At 40.0% G+C, this 24,106-nt stretch overlaps 2 protein-coding genes across 5 annotated transcripts in view; one reads left to right on the forward strand and one right to left on the reverse strand.

The window, feature by feature from the left end:
• The first annotated feature begins 751 nt into the window (after window positions 1-751).
• Window positions 752-19,849, forward strand: LOC124263619 (phospholipid scramblase 2-like). The gene is made up of 6 exons (XM_046698269.1): window positions 752-986; window positions 8,570-8,647; window positions 11,119-11,314; window positions 12,961-13,072; window positions 13,521-13,620; window positions 16,192-19,849. Exons 1-6 carry the CDS (start codon window positions 821-823, stop codon window positions 16,281-16,283), a joined length of 744 nt encoding a protein of 247 aa, XP_046554225.1. The 5' UTR covers window positions 752-820; the 3' UTR covers window positions 16,284-19,849.
• A 1,066-nt stretch (window positions 19,850-20,915) lies between these two features.
• LOC124263555 (serine/threonine-protein phosphatase 2A 65 kDa regulatory subunit A alpha isoform-like) overlaps window positions 20,916-24,106 on the reverse strand; it is a 37,540-nt gene continuing 34,349 nt past the window's right edge. For all 4 annotated transcript variants that reach the window (XM_046698216.1, XM_046698214.1, XM_046698215.1 and 1 more), the window contains exons 15-16: window positions 23,163-23,200; window positions 20,916-22,142 (exon numbers count right to left, since the gene is read on the reverse strand). In XM_046698216.1, the coding sequence (XP_046554172.1) occupies window positions 23,181-23,200 (20 nt within the window). In that variant the 3' untranslated portion in view covers window positions 20,916-22,142; window positions 23,163-23,180. The remainder of the gene's footprint in view (window positions 22,143-23,162; window positions 23,201-24,106) is intronic.

Raw genomic sequence — 24,106 nt, forward strand, 5'->3', positions numbered from 1 at the left:
ATATGACTAAAAGGATGTATTATCTTTAAACATTTAGACATAATTTACAATCGCCTGTTTTGAATAATTATAATTCATGGTTAAGATACTGAAAAATTCGAAATTTAGCCTCAGAGCTGAAAGATATATTGTCATTTCTTGCAAATTTGATGTCAGGAATTAACATAACGGGTATCAGGGTAGGGTAGGTTTATAGGGGGTGGGGTACCCGGGTAGAAAATTTGGACCCGTCCCAGCCCAAAACAATACCCTCCTCATACGCAGGATACTGACTTCGGACCGTCCAGTGGTTGCATTACCTCTCTAGGGGGTGGGGGTAGGGGTGGGGTGTTAGCCTAGTGGTGAAAGCGTTGAATATACTCCAAAAAAGCGAGGTCCTGATATAACAGTAAAACTACACTCAAAAACGCCCAGTTCCTCATAATAGAAAAGTTGGCATCCATAACTCTTTCCCTTTTTGTGTATCACTTCTAATGCCATTTATTAATAATTTATAATATTGCCTTGAAAACGCTAAAATGAACTGAACTCTATTTTGTACGCATAAAACAATCCAATACTTTTATGATTAAAGATAAATAGATAATTTCCTCATCGATTTGCATCCTTTGTTGCACTATTATCATAGAAAATGTATCATTCCTTGACGATAACGAGCTAGGTTCCATAAATCGACCGACTCATGTTTTTCAGCAATAACAGTGTTCTCGGAAATAACGCGTAGCGGTGAAACGCATCCCGGGCGTGTCTCTTCCGGTGGCTTTTTAAGACAAGCCATAAGGCCTCTAAGCTCAGAAGCGAAACACGGACAATCGAGAAAATGGCGGCTGTAGTAACGCAACCAACTGACGGAAAGGGAGCTCCAATGCAGATGATCGCACAGCCCCCTCCGACGGTAGTGATGGCGCAGGGTTTACCCCCTGGCCTGGCATATCTTGGTGGTTTGCCTGAAATTAAGGTTCACCAAATATTTGACATGCTTGAAGGTACGTAGGTTGACAAAAGTCGTTTGGTTGGTTTCTCGAAATGTGAGAAGGGTTTTTTTTTCACGAGATGACAGCTTTGTTTACGGTTTGATTACGTATCAGAAAGATGTATCTAATCGTATTTACGATGTGTCGACGTTGGAAAATGATTTCGAGGCCTGAACTATTGTCTTTTTACCTTGGATTTTACCAAGTGTGCGTGTGTAAATATGTACCGTAGTTTCTCTCATAGTTGTTTTGGTTCAAATTGGTAAAATCTACAGAAAGTGTTCCTCCCATTCAGCAGTGGGAGGACAGAGAGCTCTATTAAGAAGGGTCACAATAATGTAATTTAAGACAAATTTAAATCCAAACCAACAAGGTCGGGAAATAGCAGTTGAGCAGCTCTCGGATGATTAGTGGACAAATTGTGACAATACATAATTACCGTATTAGTTATGCCTTTGTTGCAACATACACTTTGAAGTAATTCTTATTTATATGTGCCAAGCAACACCGTTGCTAGGGTCATTATTATGTAAACTCAACCCCACAGCAGTAATTATTAAAGCAGATCAGTGCTCCAGATAAGGGCCATATCAGCGAATGTACGGATACAAAATATGCACGATACGATAGGAAATAATTTAAAATACGTAACAGATATGCATCACAGCAATGGTGTATGGTCTTAAAATCATGTACAGGTCTATTTATCTGAAATAAGTATTGTTTTATTGTTTATTGACCTGTTTACACAGGAGTAGCAATGTTGTGGTGCATACTGAAACGAAACACAAGATTACTGATGCGCCATTAAATTCCATTCAGTACTCTAAATGTACTCTTAAGTTTTTCCAGTACTCCTGTATTGACAAAATAAGGACTACGTACTCCTGATGTTGAAACATTATCTGGAGCCCTGGCAGATTGTTTTAGGTGTTTTCACATGCATGTACATGCCCCTTCAGTCCAGAAATCCATCCATCTGTGTATGTATATGTATAAACGGTTGTGTCCCACACACATTGTAAATTCGCAAATGATTGCTTGTGTTTAAGAAAATACTGTCTTTATCATATTTTACAATGTTTATGATTGAGTCCAAAACATATAAATATAACATTGAAGGATCTGTTGAACAAGTGACTTGTATGTAATTGAAATGTAGATACATCTAACAGTGTATTGTTGAGATATGCCAATCAGTGGCAGGGCTCCAGATAAGGGTCGTATCGGCGTATGTACAGATCAAAAATATGCAAGATACGGTAGGAAATAGTTTAGAAAGCGTAGTAGATACGCACCACAGCAATGGTGTACGGTCTTAGAATCATTTCCAGATGTAAAAGTATTGTTTTATTGTTTATTGACCTGTTTACACAAGAGTAGCAATGTTGTGGTGCATATATGAAATGAAACACATGATTACTGATACGCCATTAATTTCCATTCAGTACTCTAAATGTACTCTTAAGGTTTTCCAGTACTCTTATATTGAATAAATAAGGAGTACGTACTCCTGATCATGAAAAATTATCTGGAGCCCTGGGTGGTTATGTAGAAGTCTCTCATACAGACCCTGAAACAGATATTTCCAATACAGATCATGCAAGTCTAAGTTACTGCAGTTTCTGAAAATGAAGACTTGTCGGAGTTGGTGTCCATTATATTTTAATATGACAATACAAAAACTGTTTTTTGTGTAAAATTTGTTCATATCCGAGACTAAATGTCTGTTTAGTTATGTAGAGAATATACTGGTGGTAGTACTACTGGTCTCTAGGGCTGCAACGATTCAGTTCGATTCATCGAAAATCGAATCTGACACCTTAGTTTCGGTTTTCGATAACCATTCAATTGTCACTTTTTCGTTTCATATTTGAATACCTATTTAAATTATTTCCACACCCAGAATGTAATTTGGACTTGAACTCGAGCAGTTTTGAGCGCTAAAATAAGAAGAAACGTGAATGGTTGACGCCAGGCTAATTATCCAATGAGAATTGTTGTTAGTAGACATCGTCAAGATGGGGATGGATTTTGTGCTAGAAAAGCCGACTCGGAGGTTAAGTGACATCTGATGTTTTTACTTGTATGAAGAATCGAATCGAGGGACCAATATCGAAAACCGAATAGAATTGAGGTCTGGGTGATTCGTTGCAGCCCTGACCCGTGAAGATCCGGGGTAGAATAAGTCTTCAGCAACCCGTGCTTGCCACAAAAGGCGACTATGCTTGTCGTAAGAGGCGACTACCAGGATCGGGTGGTCAGGCTCGCTAACTTGGTTGACACATGTCATCAGTTCCCACTTGCACAGATCGATGCTCATGCCGTTGATCACTGGATTGTCTGGTCCAGAGTCGTATATTTACAGGCCGCCGCCATATAGCTGGAATATTGCTGAGTGCGGCGTAAAACTAAACTCACTCGTTGCAGCCCTACTGGTTTCTTGATCTTCTTCTGCCTCGAAATCTTCCTGACAGTAGGTCTGGCTAAAAAGATAGATAACTGGAAACAGCATTGATGGGAATCATTATTAATGTTTATCGATATGAAAATTATTCAATTGATGATATAGTAAATGAACAATTGGGATGAATTAATTTACAAATTTACTCAGAAAATACACAAAGTTAGGTCTTTATTCATGAGCTGCTCCTAAAGTATGTTCATGACGACATGTTCTGCTGGTAATCCCAGCCTTAGTGTCACCACAATTGTGAAATGTGTTGATTTTTAGTTATTTTGCTCAAGGTTACTTCTCCGATATTTATCGATAATCGATCGATGTTCATTTAACGTTGATCTTACTGTACAGGGTTCGAAATACCCCATATATTAGTGTGCCATGGCACAGTAAATATTGAAATGGCACGGCTGGAAAATGTTCTCTGTGCCCTTTTGACACGCCTAATTTTCTAGACCCATAACTCACATTCAGTCATTTAATCCCCAAACCAATTATTTTTTTCCAAACTGAATAATACCATACATATTTGAATGCTCATAAACCCATTTCTTTATTTAACACTAAATTTCCAATGATCATCCTCATTGTCATTTATTCTAAAAACATGTGGGCATACTTGATTTCTGAAAGGCACACCTAAAATATTTGTCTGGTGCCCTTAGGCACACTTAGAAAAAAAAGTATTTCTATCCCTGCTGTATGATCTATATCCATAGCCAGCCGGGTGGTTGGGTAGCCTAGTGGTTAAAGCATTCGCTTGTCACAAAGTGTGAAGCCCATTTCTGGTGTCCCCTGCCGTGATATTGCTGGAATTTTGCTAAAAGCGGTGTAAAACCCAACTCACTCTCCATAGCCAGCCCTGTCTGACAGTGATGCTACACTGCGTCAGCAAACCACTGACCAGTCAAAATGCAGCAATGACCTTTTGTTACATTTGTGTGTTGCAATATTCCAACCATGTGGCAGTCGTCTGTACTAAGCCTGGCTAAAATGATCGATAATCAGAAATATGGTCAATGGGGAAAATTATTAATGATTATACTATTTATAGATATGAAATTTGTGTTATTGATACTATCATATATTAACTTTTGTGCAAATTGAGGACTTTATTCGTGGTCTGCTTTTAAATTAAGTTCAGGAGGCTGTCTTTGTTAAAAATTCATGGAAAACATTGTCACCACTCACAAGTAATGGGAAATATATTCATTTCTTTGAGACGTTTTTTTGCATTTTTGCTCAAAGTTACATTTCCGACACTTATCGATAATCAATTGATATTTAGTTAACAATTATTGATCACTGTTTCTATATCAATAGTCGACCTTACTTTGGATATTATCAGACAACAAATAAATAACATTTATTGTTATGTACCTCAAAAATCCTTATTGATGTTGTCATGGCAACCAAGTCTGAGAAATTGTTCGATTGTTTTAAGGCATATATCCCATTTCAGTTGTGTGTTTAGCTAGTACTATTTGAACCAAACAAAAATGTTCCCATTTTCTGTCTATTTTATTCACTTCCAAATTGTATTAAAATTGAACATACCAAAGGCATTGAGAACTGAAATACAACCGTCATGGAGCACTACACTCATTTTTACCGTTTCTTACTTTAATTTAGTAGTCTTGGTTAACTTCAATGGCAGGGCAATAGCGGATTTCATGGAATTTGTTTAACAGTGTTCACGAATAGTGTTTCAAAGTAACAGGACATTGGGTCCTGTAAGTTTCAGATGTCTGGCTCACCCACTGAAAATTCACAGGACCCATAGAATAAAAATTAAACACTCATTTCAGATTTAACATTTTTTATCTTATAATTGGCGTTGAAATTATTAACAAATGTAAAATTTATAGACAGCAAACAAGTGTGACACATATAACAACTTCAGTCGAAGTCATTGTGCAATATACAGTCAGACACTGGGGCTGACGGGTTGTAAACTTCCATCAGACCGTCGGCAAATGTAGCGGATTTGTTTGAGCTTCTGACGCTAATCGTGAACACTGGTTTAATATGCACTCAAAAAGATCAAACTGTGACTCGTGAAATCCCACTAATCCCAGGAAAAACCAACCTGTCAACCAACTAGACTTGCACAAGTCTTTAGCATGTCTGGGGACACAATTATTAGTTTAAATCTTATTCCTAGATCTATATGCAATAAGAACATTTCACCCGTCTTTAACTTGCCATCAATTTAGATACTATTGCAATATTTCCATGGGCGTCTTATTCAGAACAGACTGAGCAAGTCTACTGGCGGACCTAAGTATGGCTTACACAGTTTTGCATGCTTGCAGTTATGCATTTACATAAGGCAAAGCCGATCTATAAACACATGTTGACTAATCGTTCAATAAATAAGATAAGTTGTAGGGGAAAAATTTCCTCCAGAATCTAATTGTTAAAGTTCCTTCTAGTGCTGATAGAAGAAAAAGAAATATGCTAACATTTGATGTCTGCTAGAAATATGCAGACTTTTTGCATCTGCTCAGTTTTATATAATTGGATTGTTTCAGTAAACAGAAGCAGCAAATACAAGCTTTTATAAAATTATCCTAATGGAAACAGTAAGACTAAGAATGGAATCCCCAATTCCAACCTTTTCCCCTATTTGCCTGCCAAGATAAAAAAGTGTTTTTTCCCATTCTCTTTCCACAGAGGTTACTGAAGTCATATCTTCCCAGGTAACCTCTGTTCTAATATATGTCCTGATTCTAGTAAAATCCCCTGGCGGCCAAAAATAGCACCAAGAATTATCTCCCTTCTTTCTATCCAATCAGAACATGTGTTACATCGACATAGATCCAATATGGCGGCCGCCATGGCGTTAGTTGATCAATATGCGAAGGATAGATTCGGTATTTCATGTTTAACTGAAATTAGAAACTAGCAATAGAAAGTATGGCCACAAATATTCCTTCTCTGCTTATGACTTCTGTTGATGTGACACAAGAGCTGGTTATCGTTACATTTTGTCGGTTCGATAATCGCTAGTGTCAGATCAATCGATTATAATCGTTTGGACGGTCATTTCATAGTCAAATACCTACGTTAGCGAACTAACTTCCGGGTTGTCAGCACGTGTCAATTGTTAACGCTAGCAAGTTACTTACTTTTGCAGCGTCTTTGGATCATCAAGTATCCTATCGTCTCACATTTATTGTAATATGTTTTCGATCGGCAATTACAGTTCCCGTTCATGGCGCAAAAATTCGAGAAAATCCATGAGAAGCATCCCGAATGACAACAAGGTGATCCTCGCTATCGGTCTGACATAAATATGCTACGAATCAAGTTTCCATGTGTAGGCACAGTATAAAACCCCCACTAAAGATTCATTTTAACTCCGGGATCCTTAATGCAATCTCTACCTCATAATCAAATGCACAAAAGTCCTAAATCTTTACTTCAAAGATGCCATTAATGTTTTGTCTGCTTAGTTGACATCCCACCTTACAAGATCACGCTACTAGTCATGAGAGCACACTGTTAAATTTATTTTCATGGCATGCCATTTTTTAAAAGAACTTTTTTCTGTCTTGTGTTGATGTTGAAGGGTGAACAAAGACTTTTCCTTAATGTTGAAACACAAAATTTATTCTGTGAAGTATTATAATTATGCATTGTATCGAAAGTTCAAGAGAATTCATGAAACCAAAAATAGCTCTATTCTTACCTGTCTTTCGAAAGTCACGTGTTTGTATGCAAATGCACCTCAAGGAATTCCCTCTTTCAGCCAATTAGAAAATAGCTAACCTGTAATACCTGGGTCTTCAGTAACCGACCAGTAACCTACGTTTGTCGTAAGAGGCGACTAACGGGATTGGGTGGTCAGGCTCGCTGACTTGTTTGACACATGTCATCGGTTACAATTGAGCAGATCGATACTCATGCTGTTTATCACTGGATTGTCTGGTCCAAACTCGATTATTTACAGACCGCCGCCATATAGCTGGAATATTGCTGAGTGCAATCGAGTCTAACCACCCGATCCCTTATGACGTATCCGATCGTTGTTCATGATAACAATCACTGTCTAGGGTTGATTACTATAGCTACTCTCATCATAGAGCCAGAGTACTGTTGACTGTGGTGTTAAACAACAATCACTGGATTGTTTTGTCCAGGGTTGATTGCTAACAGACTCTCATCATAGAGCTAGAGTACTGATGACTGTGGTGTTAAACAACAATCACTGGATTGTTTTGTCCAGGGTTGATTAAACACAGGCTCTCATCATAGAGCTAGAGTACTGTTGACTGTGGCAGATTTACAGGACGCGAATTCCTGCATCCTATAAGCTTAAAATTTGACAATGGACGCATTAAAATGGACGCAACAAAATTTATTAGCATATCCACAGGGACGCAGAAAAAGTCCAAATAATTTTGTAAAAATTCCAATCAAGTAACAATAAGTTATCACTGAGTTTGCTACTAGCTGGGATATGGTATCATTTGCAATTTAATTACTGTAACAATGTGATGATGATGATGATACACAATATAATAACAGTATTAATAATAACATTTAAGTGTCTGGGACCCCCATTTTGTAGTCCAGGACCCCTGAAAGTTAAGAGTATGAGTCCCAAGGTAAATCCCTACTGTGGTGTAAAACAACAATCACTGGATTGTGTGGGCCAGGGTTGATTACTCACAGACTTTCCCATATAGCTGGAATATTGCAAGGTGTAGTGCTAAACCTTGGCCTAAAATGTGAATATCCTTGCCTTGGAACTTTCAACACTGATCATGCTGATCAGACAGTGAATGTTGACAAGGCCTAATAAAAAAAAATGATGTGGTTCCGATTGCACCTCTTTAAAAGTTAGGGTAGGTAGGATTTTTTTATTTTATTTATCACAATGTGTAAATGTTTATTCAGTCGAGCTAGCAGCCAGCATGTCGACTTTCTCTATCAGAATAACCGATGCCTATCAGTGCCTAGAAAAAGACAATGGTATCGGAAAGCCTATTTTATTCATACCGCTTAAAGAGAATAGGGTCGGCACCAAAATTCAAGGGTCGGTCGGGTAGTCGGAAACCACAAAATTTAGGCCCAACTAACCTGTTGTTTCAACTTTCAGGAAGTAAACTTTGTTGTTTTGTTTCAGTTGTTGTGGGCTGGGAGAGAAACAACCGTTATTCCATCTGCAACTCAGGTGAACAACAGTTTATGTTCGCGAAGGAAGGTAAGACTCTTGATGACATTATTCACTGAGGTATCTCCAGATTCACAGATATAACACCAAAATATCTGTAACAATATGGTTCATCAATGTATTTCGAAAGTACCAAGATGGGATACACCTACATATGTCCTATGTCATTATTCAGTGGTTTATTTCTTCCAGTGTTCAAGAAGTTACATAGCCTAATCATTAGTCAGGTTAGTGTAACCTTCTGATTTGAAACCTGTTTTTCAAGGAAAATATCAGCTTTGAAAACATTATTGATACTATACATGTACATGTCATATAGTATTTGAAAGGTCTATTCCTACTGCTAGGGTCTAACCCTTAGCCCTCCCCTGTCCACTCAACCCTCCTCACATGACTTACGTCTCACTACACCCCGAAACCCTTAACCCTCCCCTGTCCACTCAACCCTCCTCACGTGACTCACTTGTCACTACACTCTGAAACCCTTGGCCCTCCGTCCACTCAACCCTCCTCGCATGACTCACGTCTCACTACACCCTGAAACCCTTGGCCCTCCCCTGTCCACTCAACCCTCCTCACGTGACTCACTTGTCACTACACTCTGAAACCCTTGGCCCTCCTCTGTCCGCTCAACCCTTCTCACATGACATCTCACTACACCCTGAAACCCTTGGCCCTCCTGTCCACTCAACCCTCCTGACATGACACATCTCACTACACTCTGAAACCCTTGGCCCTCCCATCCGCTCAACCCTCCTGACATGACTCACGTCTCACTACACTCCGAAACCCTTGGCCCTCCTGTGTCCACTCAACCCTCCTCACATGACTCGCGTCTCACTACACTCCGAAACCCTTGGCCCTCCTGTGTCCACTCAACCCTCCTCACATGACTCGCATCTCACTGCACCCTGAAACCCTTGGCCCTCCTGTGTCCGCTCAACCCTCATGACATGACTCACATCTCACTACACTCCGAAACCCTTGGCCCTCCTGTGTCCACTCAACCCTCCTGACATGACTCGCGTCTCACTACACTCTGAAACCCTTGGCCCCCCATCCGCTCAATCCTCCTGACATGGCTCGCGTGTCACTGCACCCTGAAACCCTTGGCCCTCCTCTGTCCACTCAACCCTCCTCACATGACACGCGTCTCACTACACCCTGAAACCCTTGGCCCTCCCATCCGCTCAACCCTCCTGACATGGCTCGCGTCTCACTACACCCTGAAACTCTTGGCCCTCCTGTGTCCACTCAACCCTCCTCACATGACACGCGTCTCACTACACTCCAAAACCCTTGGCCCTCCTGTGTCCACTCAACCCTCCTCACATGACACGCGTCTCACTACACTCCGAAACCCTTGGCCCTCCTGTGTCCACTCAACCCTCCTCACATGACTCGCGTCTCACTGCACCCTGAAACCCTTGGCCCTCCTGTGTCCGCTCAACCCTCCTGACATGACTCGCGTCTCACTACACTCCGAAACCCTTGGCCCTCCTGTGTCCACTCAACCCTCCTGACATGACTCGCGTCTCACTACACTCCGAAACCCTTGGCCCCCCCATCCGCTCAATCCTCCTGACATGGCTCGCGTGTCACTGCACCCTGAAACCCTTGGCCCTCCTCTGTCCACTCAACCCTCCTCACATGACTCGCGTCTCACTACACCCTGAAACCCTTGGCCCTCCCATCCGCTCAACCCTCCTGACATGGCTCGCGTCTCACTACACCCTGAAACTCTTGGCCCTCCTGTGTCCACTCAACCCTCCTCACATGACACGCGTCTCACTACACTCCAAAACCCTTGGCCCTCCTCTGTCCACTCAACCCTCCTCACATGACTCGCGTCTCACTGCACCCCGAGACCTACAAACCATCTCTCTGGTTACTGTTCACCCTTCCCCCTCAACCTCCCTTCCCACTCAACCTCCCCTCAACCTCCCTTCCCCTCCCTTCCCACTCAAACCATTTCCTCCAATATGCACACTGACCCAGTGTCTCACCTACATGCAAGTGACCTGTGAAGATCTGGGTTAGAATTTGTTTTCATCATCCCATACTTGTTGTTTGTAAGAGGCGACCAACAGGATCGGGCGGACAGACTCGATGACTAGGTTAACACATGTTATCGCATCCCAATTGCTTAGAACAGTCCCTGAATTGTCTGGTCCAGACACAATTATTTATAGCATGACACCATATAGCTGGAATATTGCTGAGTGTAGCATAAACAACCAACCAACCAACCAACCAACCAACCATTTCCTCCAATAAGGGGGCGGTGGGGTAGCCCAATGGATAAAGCGTTGGCTCGTCACACCTAAGACCTGGGTTCGAATCCCCACATGGGCACAATGTGTGAAGCCCATTTCTGGTGTCCCCTGCCGTGATGTTGCTGGAATATTGCTAAAAGCGGCGTAAAACAAAACTCAGTCAGTCAGTCCTCCAATAAGGACATTGACACACTGTCTCAGCTACTCACCTTGATCTGGTTACAGACACAGACTGCTGCATGCGACAGATGTGCGGACCGATGCGAGAGTTCAACATGAACATCACTGACAACCAAGGTCAGCAACTTATCTCCCTTTACCGCCCATACCGATGTCGTGGTAGTCTCCTCTGGTGCTGCTACCTGCAAGAGCTTGAGATCCAGTCTCCCCCCGGCTTGACCATCGGGACAGTCAAGGAGGTGTAAGTACGAGTTGCTGATTCAGGGCTAGGGATGGCCCCCAACAACCTGTTGTTGTAGTCAGAGGTCAGCTGTTGAATCATGAGGTAGGCAGGGATCTATATCAGTCAACTCCAAGGCCGATATTAGTCACAAGTCTGACAATAAAATCTGTGAATTAGGGTTAGAATTGGTTTCCAGCAACCCATGCTTGTCTTAAGAGGCAACTAGCAGGATCAGGTGGTCAGGCTTGATGACTTGGTTGACTTGGTCATCGTATCCTAATTGACGTGATTGATGCTCATGCTGTTGATCACTGGATTGTCTGGTTAAGACGTGATTATTTCCATCATATAGCTGGAATATGGCTGAATGCGGAATTAAACAACAAACAAACTGACAGTAAGAATTACCATTTTGAATAAAAGATGTCCCTGTTTCTCAGAATTTACAAAGATAAAATGTAAAAAAATCCACATTTAAACATATGTTTGTTTTCTTGTTTGTCTGCTAGACACTTAGTTTAGAATTTGGGGTAATCTGTGGGCCTGCGACTTTCACTTGATTTTGTATTCTGGTGTCCCCCGCCGTGATACTGCTGGAATATTGCTAAAAAAAACTAAACTCACTCACTCAACAATACACAATAATACGGTTATTGGATTTAAATGGGCCAGGATCAATGTACCAGGAGATATTGGTTTTTGATAGGTCTGCAACCAACCCACTATGAGGCAAATGTGATACGAGTCACAAATGCAATAACTAGACAGCAGTTTATGTATTTTTCATTATATTCAATGAAATAAAACACATTGGTATGTTTTGACCCTGTTGCAGTGTTAATCTATCAAAGAACAGTAACAGCGTTACTGTCACATAAATATATCAGAGTGTTAACTCATATCCTGCCACTATATGTTCCATTTTGTGTATCTCGCTTTCATGAATGGCACCCGAATTCCAGTAAAAACACTTCCTTTTGAAAATGTTTCGATGATTGCGAATAACGAATTAAGAGTTATTGTTTGATTCACAGTCATGCCTATATCAGATATATATACTGTAGGAGACAAACACCATTTAATAGTTGATAACTAACATACAGTTTGTTAAATGTTAATATGGGGTAATGGATTGAAAAACTGACAAAAAATGGTAATAATTCAGTTATTTGTTGAGGGGGCGGTGGGGTAGCCCAATGGTTAAAGCGTTGGCTCGTCACGCCTAAGACCCGGGTTCGAATCGCCACGTGGGCACAATGTGTGAAGCCCATTTCTGGTGTCCCCAGCCGTGATGTTGCTAGAATATTGCTAAAAGCGGCGTAAAACCAAACTCAGTCAGTCAGTTATTTGTTGTGAGGTTCTGGGCCATGGTAGAACTTGGTGAGGTTGTCTCAAGAAGTTGAAATAACTATGAATTATGTGAAAATAACATGGCAAATTGATTTTTAAGATGAAATATGATATTTGAATTTTAACAATGATAAAATATAAATCAAGTGTAGACTGTGAGTTACTCCCAAGAATTTCTTATATTGAGGTATTTTTGTTATTTTGTTTTGTCATTGACATCTGACATATTGCCTTGGAAATGTAACAGACATGTGTAAGGATTGTCGTAAAGGAAAGTGAGATGTTTATATGATGAATGGTGCTGTTTATTACAGATGGACAGCGTGGACACCAAAGTACCAAGTATACGACAACAACATGACGTTGATGTTCACCATCGTTGGGGACTGCTGCTACTGCAAGTGCTGTGCTGATGTCATGTTCCGAGTGAGTCCGTCTTAACTCGTAGTAACTCCATACTACTACTGCAACATTGTTTCATATTAGGGCTGCAACGATTTACTCAGACCTCGATTTGATTCGATATTGGACCCTCGATTCGATAATTTTTTATTCAATTGTTTTAAGTAAAAAACATCAGAGTCAAACTTCAAACTTTCAGAGTCGGCTTTTTTTGCCGTGAAATCCATCGTAAACTTGGCGATGTCTACTAACAACAATTCTCATTGGATAACAAGGCTTGTGTCAACAATCACGTTTCGCCTTATGCTCCAAACTGCTAGAGTTGGAGTCAACTCAACAGCTGAGCTAGATATCGGCACTATACAAATGTGTGGGTGTGCGCGCGTGCGTGTGTCCAACTAATTGTTCAGGAGAGCCTGTGACATTTTTCTCTCTGCATGATAATGGACAGTGATCTCCCTTTGTTTTGTAGGTTCTCGAGGGAGATGAAGGACAAGAGATTGGACAGATCGTCAAGCATTGGGGAGGCTGCCGGGAGATCTTTGGCGGAGTCAATGACTTCAGTCTCAGATGTAAGTACAGATCACATGACGCATTTCTAGATGGCAATATGACTAGCAAGAGACATACAGGCACATTCATTGACAATTGGTGAAATATATACTGGACAAAAATAGTTAGGGATATATGTACATTTCGAAATTATGAATAATGATCTATTATTCATTGATACACTGATAAAATATCAATCATAACAATACCAATATCCCTAACTTATTTTGTCCATTATATTTACAGACACACATTCACAACCGTTGATATATATTTACAGACAGACACACACACATTCACAGACATCAGCAAGACACACACCCAGTCACACATTCATGCACAACAGCGAGACACACACCCAAGTCACACATTCACACACACCCAGTCATATTCACACACACCAGTAAGAGACAGCCTCCGACACACATTAACAGACACCAGTAAGAGACAACCTCAGACACACATTCACACACACCAGTAAGAGACGATCTCAGACAGTCACACGCTCCAGTAAGAGACAATCTCAGACACACATTCACACACACCAGTAAGAGACAACCTCAGACACACATTCACAGACACCAGTAAGAGATCTCAGACACACATTCACAGACACCAGTAAGAGACAACCTCAGACACACATTCACAGACGTCAGTAAGAGACAAGCTCAGACACATATTCACAGACACCAGTAAGAGACAACCTCAGACACACATTCACAGACACCAGTAAGAGACAACCTGAGACACACATTCACAGACACCAGTAAGAGACAACCTCAGACACACATTCAGAGACACCAGTAAGAGACAACCTCAGACACACATTCACAGACAACAGTAAGAGATTAACTCAGACACACATTCACAGACACCAGTAAGAGATGAATTCAGACACACATTCACAGACACCAGTAAGAGATTAACTCAGACACACATTCACAGACACCAGTAAGAGATGAATTCAGACACATTCACAGACACAGTAAGAGATTAACTCAGACACATATTCACAGACACCAGTAAGAGACCTCACACACATTCACAGACACCAGTAAGAGACAACCTCAGACACACATTCACAGACACCAGTAAGAGATTAACTCAGACACACATTCACAGACACCAGTTAGAGACAATCTCAGACACACATTCAGAGACACCAGTAAGAGACAACCTGAGACACACATTCACAGACACCAGTAAGAGATTAACTCAGACACACATTCAGACACCAGTAAGAGATTAACTCAGACACACATTCGCAGACACCAGTAAGAGATTAACTCAGACACACATTCGCAGACACCAGTAAGAGATTAACTCAGACACACATTCACAGACACCAGTAAGAGATTAACTCTGACACACATTCACAGACACCAGTAAGAGATTAACTCAGACACACATTCAGACACCAGTAAGAGATTAACTCAGACACACATTCGCAGACACCAGTAAGAGATTAACTCAGACACACATTCGCAGACACCAGTAAGAGATTAACTCAGACACACATTCACAGACACCAGTAAGAGATTAACTCTGACACACATTCACAGACACCAGTAAGAGATTAACTCAGACACACATTCACAGACACCAGTAAGAGACAACCTCAAACACACATTCACAGACACCAGTAAGAGACAACCTCAGACACACATTCACAGACACCAGTAAGAGATTAACTCAGACACACATTCACAGACACCAGTAAGAGACAACCTCAGACACACATTCACAGACACCAGTAAGAGACAACCTCAGACACACATGCACAGACACCAGTAAGAGATTAACTCAGACACACATTCACAGACGTCAGTAAGAGACAACCTCAGACACACATTCACAGACACCAGTAAGAGATTAACTCAGACACACATTCACAGACACCAGTAAGAGACAACCTCAGACACATTCACAGACGTCAGTAAGAGACCTGAGACACACATTCACAGACGTCAGTAAGAGACAACCTCAGACACACATTCACAGACACCAGTAAGAGATTAACTCAGACACACATTCACAGACGTCAGTAAGAGACAACCTCAGACACACATTCACAGACACCAGTAAGAGACAACCTCAGACACACATTCACAGACACCAGTAAGAGATTAACTCAGACACACATTCACAGACACCAGTAAGAGACAACCTCAGACACACATTCACAGACACCAGTAAGAGAACCTCAGACACACATTCACAGACACCAGTAAGAGACCTCAGACACACATTCACAGACACCAGTAAAAGATTAACTCAGACACCAGTAAGAGACAATCTCAGACACACATTCACAGACACCAGTAAGAGACAACCTGAGACACACATTCACAGACACCAGTAAGAGACAACCTCAGACACACATTCACAGACACCAGTAAGAGATTAACTCAGACACACATTCACAGACACCAATAAGAGATTAAATCAGACACACATTCACAGACACAAACGAGATGCACACCCAGTCACACATTCAGAGACATCAGCAAGACACACTTACAGACATACATTCACAGACACCAGCGAGATACATCCCCAGACACACACTCACACCTTCCTTCTGTTTGCAGTCCCACCCAACATGGATGTGTTGCCGAAGGCCATTCTTCTGGGAGCCACCTTCCTCATCGACTTCAACTACTTTGAACACCAAAAGAACTAGATTTGAGGTTACCATGGGAACAGTTGCCAAGGCTTCAGAAAGAGACATTTTGCCATGACAACAAAGCTTGGTTATTTTATTTTGCATGAAAACGTCCAGCTGGCTTTTGTCAAGGCCTCATTTTCCACCACCGCGGTGTACATCCGGGAAGCACCGCACTGATTTCTTCAAAATAACCACATTCATTGCAAAGCTTCTTCATATAGTTAACAATTTAATGTGGTCAAGTAACAGCTGGTATTTTACTCAGATGATCCTTACAGCCAATCATCATATAGGCACGTGCATGCAATCTTCACAAATGTACAGAAAGGACATAAAAAATATATGTTTGGCATCCATGGGTACACAAAATAATATTCGTTATTACAATTTGTTGACAAGATAGTAGTTACTGTAATTAAAGTAATTATTACATCTTAAAAGCCTGATTTACTTTGGCATGTGTTTGTTAACATTCTGGTGCCTCGTAAGGCTTGTATACTCCTCAGTGAGTTGAGAATGTAATTCTAGTGCACCTTGATTCACTGACTGGCTATCAATGCCATATACAGGGATCTTCAGACATATCACAAATGTTCATCAATATTATTTTGTAATATGCTTAGACCAAATTATGTGATGACCAAATCGTATGGCACATTATTGTTTAATATCACAGTGCACTAAATCTGCCTTATCAAGCCTTTTTGCCATTGGTCCATCCAGTTTTGGTAAACATGGAGCCGTTCATCTAGCCAGGAACAAACTTTTATTAACTGCTCCCTCCTAATGAGATCATTGTAGATATTTTACATAATTTTACAATGTTTTATATGTTAATATTTTTATGATTTCTTGTGACATAATATTTCTTGTCTTAATGAGTTCTGTATGACCAGTTGTTTGTATCATATTGAACTTGTATTGCAGTTTATTGTTGTATATTTTCAATGACCAAGTTTGGTACGTTTTAAGAGTATTTTTAAACTGTTGATAAGTTTTAATGACATGTTATTGTAACCATTCCCTCATTTACAGAGGGTTTCATAAAGTTCTCCTTGTGTTCATGTTAACTGTATCTGATCCAAAACTGCACAAGCTGAATAGGTGTTAATATCTTCAGACGTTCAGATGTCTAGCAGACATGTTCATAAAAATAGGCATAATAGTTTTAAATAGTATGTTTGGCTTTTTATCCAATCTGGTGTCTACGCTGGGAAGTTGAGCGAACCAATCACAACTCACTATCGCTTCTTAAATTATCTAACCGTTTAAACTTGGCAACACAATTCATGCACAGGTACTCTGAAAGAGGTAGAAGGAGTTCTTTCATACATATTTTTAAAGAGTGATATTGCAGGAATATTGCTAAAAACAGTGTAAAATTATACTCACTCACTCACTCTCAGTCATTTGAATGAGACCGTAATATTGTACCGTTGCACCAGTGCAAGTAACAAAGCACTAAATCGAGCCCTGTAAATGCAAATCTTGAGTAAAAGAACATGAAGGGAGGTGTATTGGATCTTGCCGTTTCAAATCATAGAGGATATTATTTGATTTGATATTGCAGCAATATTGCTAAAAGTGGCATCAAACCACACTCACTAACTAACTCCCATGCAGGTCAGTTACTGTATTCAGTGGACAAGTCTTGCAATAGAAGTAACTGGATCCAAATGATAGTGGGCACATTTACTTGACAGATAATGTCCAAGTAGGTGAACTGAATAAGATAAACTGCCTTTTTAACTTTTCAAAATTGTTCACTTTTAAGGTTTATCCGGTTTGTGGAAGATTTTGTTGTCTGTTGCAAAACTTTGTTCTTTTTGATAAATGTGTCAACTTAGTAATACCCTGTCACTTACTCTATCATTGTTCTTGGGCAGAATTCCCATGATTAATGATTTGCAAGATATATATGTGCATTCTTCCTTGGATATTCAGTTCTATTGCCGTTAGAAGGCAGTGCTATTGCCCTGTAAATAGGCAGTTATATTGCAATGTCAACGCTTTCCCTGTCCTGTTCCGTATATATACTGCTCAATAACAAAAGTTATGGGTCACCCCAATTTTCAATATTAAAGTATTTTTAAAATGGTTCATATTATGATCCGTATAATATTTAAATATTGAATATTGGGGTTTTCCTTAACTTGTTTGGTTTCCCATGTATATGTGGAAATATTGTGTATCTACCTGTCTTGTGTGGAAACAGTGTAGCTATATCCTGTATACCATCCATATGAGAAAATAGTGTGGCGCTATACCCTATATATCATCCATATACGGGAATAGTTTGTAGCTATATCCTTTTCCCATGTATATGTGGAAATAATTTGTATCTACCTGTCTTGTATGGAAATAGTGTGTAGCTATCTGTGACACACTGTCATCGCATCCAATTACGTAGATCAATGCTCATGCTCTTGATCACTGGATTCTCTTTCCAGAAACGATTATTTACAGACATGCTGTGTGCAGCATAAAACTATACTCGTTCACTCAAGGGACATTACCTTTATTGAGCTCAATGTCACTTAAATCTTTTTCCCCGTCAGAACAACAAATTTGAATGTTCAATCCAGTCGTCTGTTGTGTTAAGATTTGCTTTGCAGGTTGTGTTGTCGAACTATTTTGTTGTTCCCTGCTGTGATATGGCTAGAATGTTGCTCATTTTTTACCCACTAATTACGAATAAACAATCAAATTAACAACTTACTTCTTGATAAACGAGAATATCACCATATTGTGGTGAAGTGTTGTACGGATGACAATCTTTGGATGAGTTGAGCGTTTTGTTCCTCATAGACTACATCATTGCACTATCAAGTGTAACTAATCACCCCAGACACCTATCGCTGTCCCTGGTCCTTATCTCCAATCCAGAACAATTTAGTCACTTCAGAACACAAAAGTCGTCCCAGGATACTTAATCTACCCTCAGTGTGAAGACCCTGGTTCGAATCCCCATTTGGGTACAATGTGTGAAGCTTATTTCTGGTGTCCCTCACCATGAATTTGTTAAAAGTGGCATAAAAGTCACTCACTGATCTACCCTCAAACGTCAAAACCATCTTAGTACAATAAGACTACCATGGCCATCTGAGAATTATTAAGCCGTTTTAGGCTAAAGCCATCCCAGGACAATTAACCCAAAATAGAACACTCAAGTCAGGACGATGGAACTAAAATCACATTACATCAGCAGGATCAGTTACTCCGGAAAACAAGAAACAAGTCCTATGTAGATGTTTAGTTTTTAGAAAAGGTTTGTGAAAAGGTTCCTCTGAGATCTGATACCTCCAACTGGAGTTCAGGTGACCTTCCTGCTGAATTAATTTGTATCAAGGCTTCAAAATTGTGTGAACAAAGCTGAATTGCGTTTGAAGTCTGATTAAGAACCTGTACTTAATTGATATAGATTAAGCAGTGAATATTTGCTCTGTGGCAAGGTTTGTAAAAGATTTGATTTTGATGGGATCATGTTGAGTATACTTGTTGATAATGGCAGTAACAAATGCTCACGGTCATATTTGTTTGCTTACTTTGATTGGATCAGAACATTAAACTTGGAAAGTCAACATTGCGTTATGTGTTGCTTCTGAAGAACAGGTGAAGTTGTCGACTCAATAGTGCGATGTTCCTTCATCAATGCTTCCGACCCCGGTTAGTCACCTCTTACGATAGCATATGTTACTGAAGACCAATTCTAACACCGATCTTCACGGATCACTTGAATACAGCTATATATTGTATTCAATGCGCCTGGAAACTTTTACAGGTTGAAAAAATACACCAGGTGTATGGTTCTGCCCACGTCTGAAATAGATCTAGATTACATTTCATGATAGATCACATATTTGACTAGAACCAACTGGAGAATTTACCAGAGGGATGAATCTTCAGTCACATGTAATGTTTTCAAAGGTGAAGCTTAGTTTGGAAGTTCAGTGCAAAACAGTGACATTTATGAATGTCATGGTTTTCTAAATATCATAGCACTAAACTTGACTACATACTGCTTTCAATGCCGAGGTTGCTGTTCAAACTGATGAATATCCACCCCACCATGATATAAAACTATAACTGATATACTGGTCAACTTACATCTCACCTACAGTGTTCACGAATGGTGTTTCAAAGTAACAGGAGATTGGGTCCTGTAAGTTTCAGATGTCTGACCTACTGAAAATTCACAGGACCCATGGAATAAAATTAAACACACATTTCAGATTTAACATTTCTTATAATTGGCATTGAAATTATTAACAAACATAAGATTTATAAACAAACAAACGTCACATATACACAACTTCAGTCAAAGTCATTGTGAAATATACAGTAAGACACTGGGGCTGGTGGGTTGTAGACTTCTATCGACCATTGGCAAATCTGCCGGATTTGTCCGAAGGGTCAGAGGCTATTCGTGAACACGGCATCTACCCATGAAGATCTGGGTTAGAACCCATGCTTGTTGAAGATGCTTGAGATCAGGTGGTCAGGCTCGCTGACTTGGTATCCCAATTTGCGTAGATTGATGCTAATGCTGTTGATCACTGGAATATTGCTGAGAGAGGCGTTAAATAGGAAACCCAACAAACAAACCAACCAACCAACCAACCACTTCCAGCAACAACAAAAGCAGAGTGACACATTCAACATTTTATTACAATCTGTTCACTGGAACATGGGAGCTGCAAATAACATGAGTCAGGTGATATTACAATACATGTGGCTGTGGTGACAGTGACAGCGCCACGGTGAAGCGGCGCGGGGCTATGTGACGACATGAGAGAAGAGAGACAAATAGAAGCAGAATTAAATCGCCACAACACCTCGCTACCAACAACACGGCCTTGTACGTACATCTGACAGGCTTCCTCATCCGTGACGGATACAAACATAACATCACAAGACTTATTAGTACATCCTCATTCGATTACAAAAACTGATTAGAAAATGTGATGAAAATAACAGGATAACACTTTAAGAGGCAAGCTGTTTCACTTTTAGTTAAATTTAAAATTTTAATGCATTGTAACTATTTCACTTCATTATTTGATTGCAATTATTTCTCATTCATCAAACGTTTAATTTATCTGGATGTATGTATTTTTTTTATCTACAGTGAATTTGATTACATAAACAAATTAATAAATAATAAGAATAAAGACAAATGATATGCAACTGATTATCCAAAATTCACTCTAGTTTTATTGCTTTTGAATTGAAAACAACTTTCAATTGAAGGCAGTGTTTTATTTAATTTTTAATAGATCTTTGAATTATATATTATCTGCCCTTTTTGATAAAAAATGAAAACACAGAAAACCTTGTTCCCCAAAATAAAATAGTGGTTGCACGTTCCTGATAAGAAAGAATGTCATCACCTATTCATTCTCCGGCACAGAACATACCATGTTTAAGTACAAGAAACTCATAAACAACGCAAATTGATAACAAACTGATACCAAAGCTGAGGATTTCCAATACGGCTGAGGAAGTTTGTCAAGTAAAGAACTGTATTTTTTAAAAAGTCCAAGAATTGATCATCATACAGGGAAGGATCTTTATACAATTGTTCATCTTGCCCGAGCCCTGTGGAGGGAGCTCTGTATTGCTGAGCATCTTCCCACTCTGGCTACATCGGTCACGTGACACAAAACACAGTAGGTAATCCAGTCTTTGGGAAGCAGCACACGGGTGTGCGTGTCCATCCGTCCATATATCTCACTACAGTAATTATAACGATATTAGCAAGTTACACAGTCTCCTCCAAGCTGCTTGCCGAGCTACTCCGGGACGGCCGAGGTTCCTGTCGCGAAGACTTTGTTGATCATCACAGGTGTCGCCACGGGAACCTCGCCACAACAGCTGCAAGAAGAAACAAGAAATATCGGTTACATTTTGTACACCCACAGCTGAATAAAATAGTGGGTCTGTGAGTATGGTTTTACGCCGCTATTAGCAATATTCTAGCAATAACACAGCAGGGGACACCAGAAATGGGCTTCACACATTGTACCCATGCGGGGAATCGAACCCGGGTCCATGATGCGCGGACACATTAACCATTAGACTACCCCCCCCACCACTGAACAAAACAATTGTAGTGTATGACAATGACTAACTGAGAGATGGTCAGTGTGAAAACTTTCAGTTTTATCACGACAGTCAATTATGTCAAGACTAACAGACCATTCATTCTCCAGGAAAACGTTCTCACAACTAGATTTGTTCGTTTGTTATTTAACGCCGCACTCAGCAATATTCCAGCTATATGGCAGCAGTCTGTAAATAATAGAGACTAGACCAAACAATCCAGTGATCAACAGCACAAACATCTACGCAATTGGGATACGATGACATGTGTCAAACAAGTCAGCGAGTCTGACCACCCGATCCCATTAGTCGCCTCTTACGACAATCATGGGTTGCTGAGGATCAATTCTAACCCAGATCATCACTGGTCTGGAATGGAGGTGGCCAACTACTGAAATGAATCTTCTCATCTGCACATATTTTAGAATCTTAAGTTCAGACCAACAAGAACATACAGACACCACGTTTCTGAGATCATATCATTGCAGATTGATAACAAACAGCATATCAAGTCAAATTATTCATAGTTCCAGCACTCCAGCACAATACTTGCTAATGTTCAAAACCACTTCAAATTATTCTACCTCCAGTTCCACAATGTCCTCTTAGCACTTCAACTATTGTGCCTATGTAAAAGTAGGGGAGTTGTGATCTTAAACCTGAGACCTCTGGGATGTCATAGCGAGGTATTGCCTTCAGTCACAGCACAGCAACAATCACATCAACAGAAAGACAAGAATATCAGTGTCGGTTTCTATGTTCGCGAAACTACAGCGAAAATGAAATACTCACATCACAAATTAGGTTAGCTTATGCAGACAGCTTCAGGGCTGAAACATGAGAAACACAGTGTCAGGTCTCCTGGCAATTATGGCCAACATATCACATCAACATGGGGAATATAAGCAATATCAAGCTGCCTTCAACGGCTTGAGATAATGCATGTACACAATGTTTTACATGACACATATTTCCTGTGTATTTGACTACAATATTTCAAAATATATTTACATGAGCCACATTTTCTTTTCTTGAAATTATGACAGCGATTATGCATAACAGACATTACCACTCTAGTTGTAGCAGCTAGCAGTGGTGTGGCGGTCTACTCCCATTTGCGAGAACTCCCAATTGTGAGACTCCCAGTTATAAGACAGTGGACTAGGTAATTAACAAAGAAAACACATCATACTCCCTTGTCTGATAGAATGGATTAACCCTAGTTAATTACTGATTTGCGATGAATCTTTAGGAGGTAACTAAATGAAACTTACTTTTTTTATATGTACTTAAAAATATATTTATGCAAAAGTAAATATCGATGACGTCACATCCTCCATTTCATTTTGTATTTTATGTTGCATGGGAAGCGGTGTTAACATAAGCAGTAATGCTTGTTCACCAATCCCAATTCATTTTCATAAATAATAAAATATGTTTAAACAAAAATGACTTTCAAACTTCATAATAGTCAATAAAAATGTGTTATCATAATTACATATTCTTCTGAATAAATAAAATATTTAATGAACTATTTCTTCTGTGTAAATATAATCTTTGATAATCTATTTCATTAATCAACTCATCAATGAACTATGCCTCCTGTGGGTACTCTTCAACAACTGGGCTGTTCCCACTTTCATCGTAGGGATGTGGAAACACCACCTATGTGCACTGAACCATTAATTAATGTGTCTCACAACTGGGAGTTCTCACAAATGGGAGGACACCGGGGT

Source organism: Haliotis rubra, unplaced genomic scaffold, assembly GCF_003918875.1.
Source record: "Haliotis rubra isolate DU_JTF1 unplaced genomic scaffold, ASM391887v1 Scf89, whole genome shotgun sequence".
NCBI classification, from domain to species: Eukaryota; Metazoa; Mollusca; class Gastropoda; order Lepetellida; family Haliotidae; genus Haliotis; species Haliotis rubra.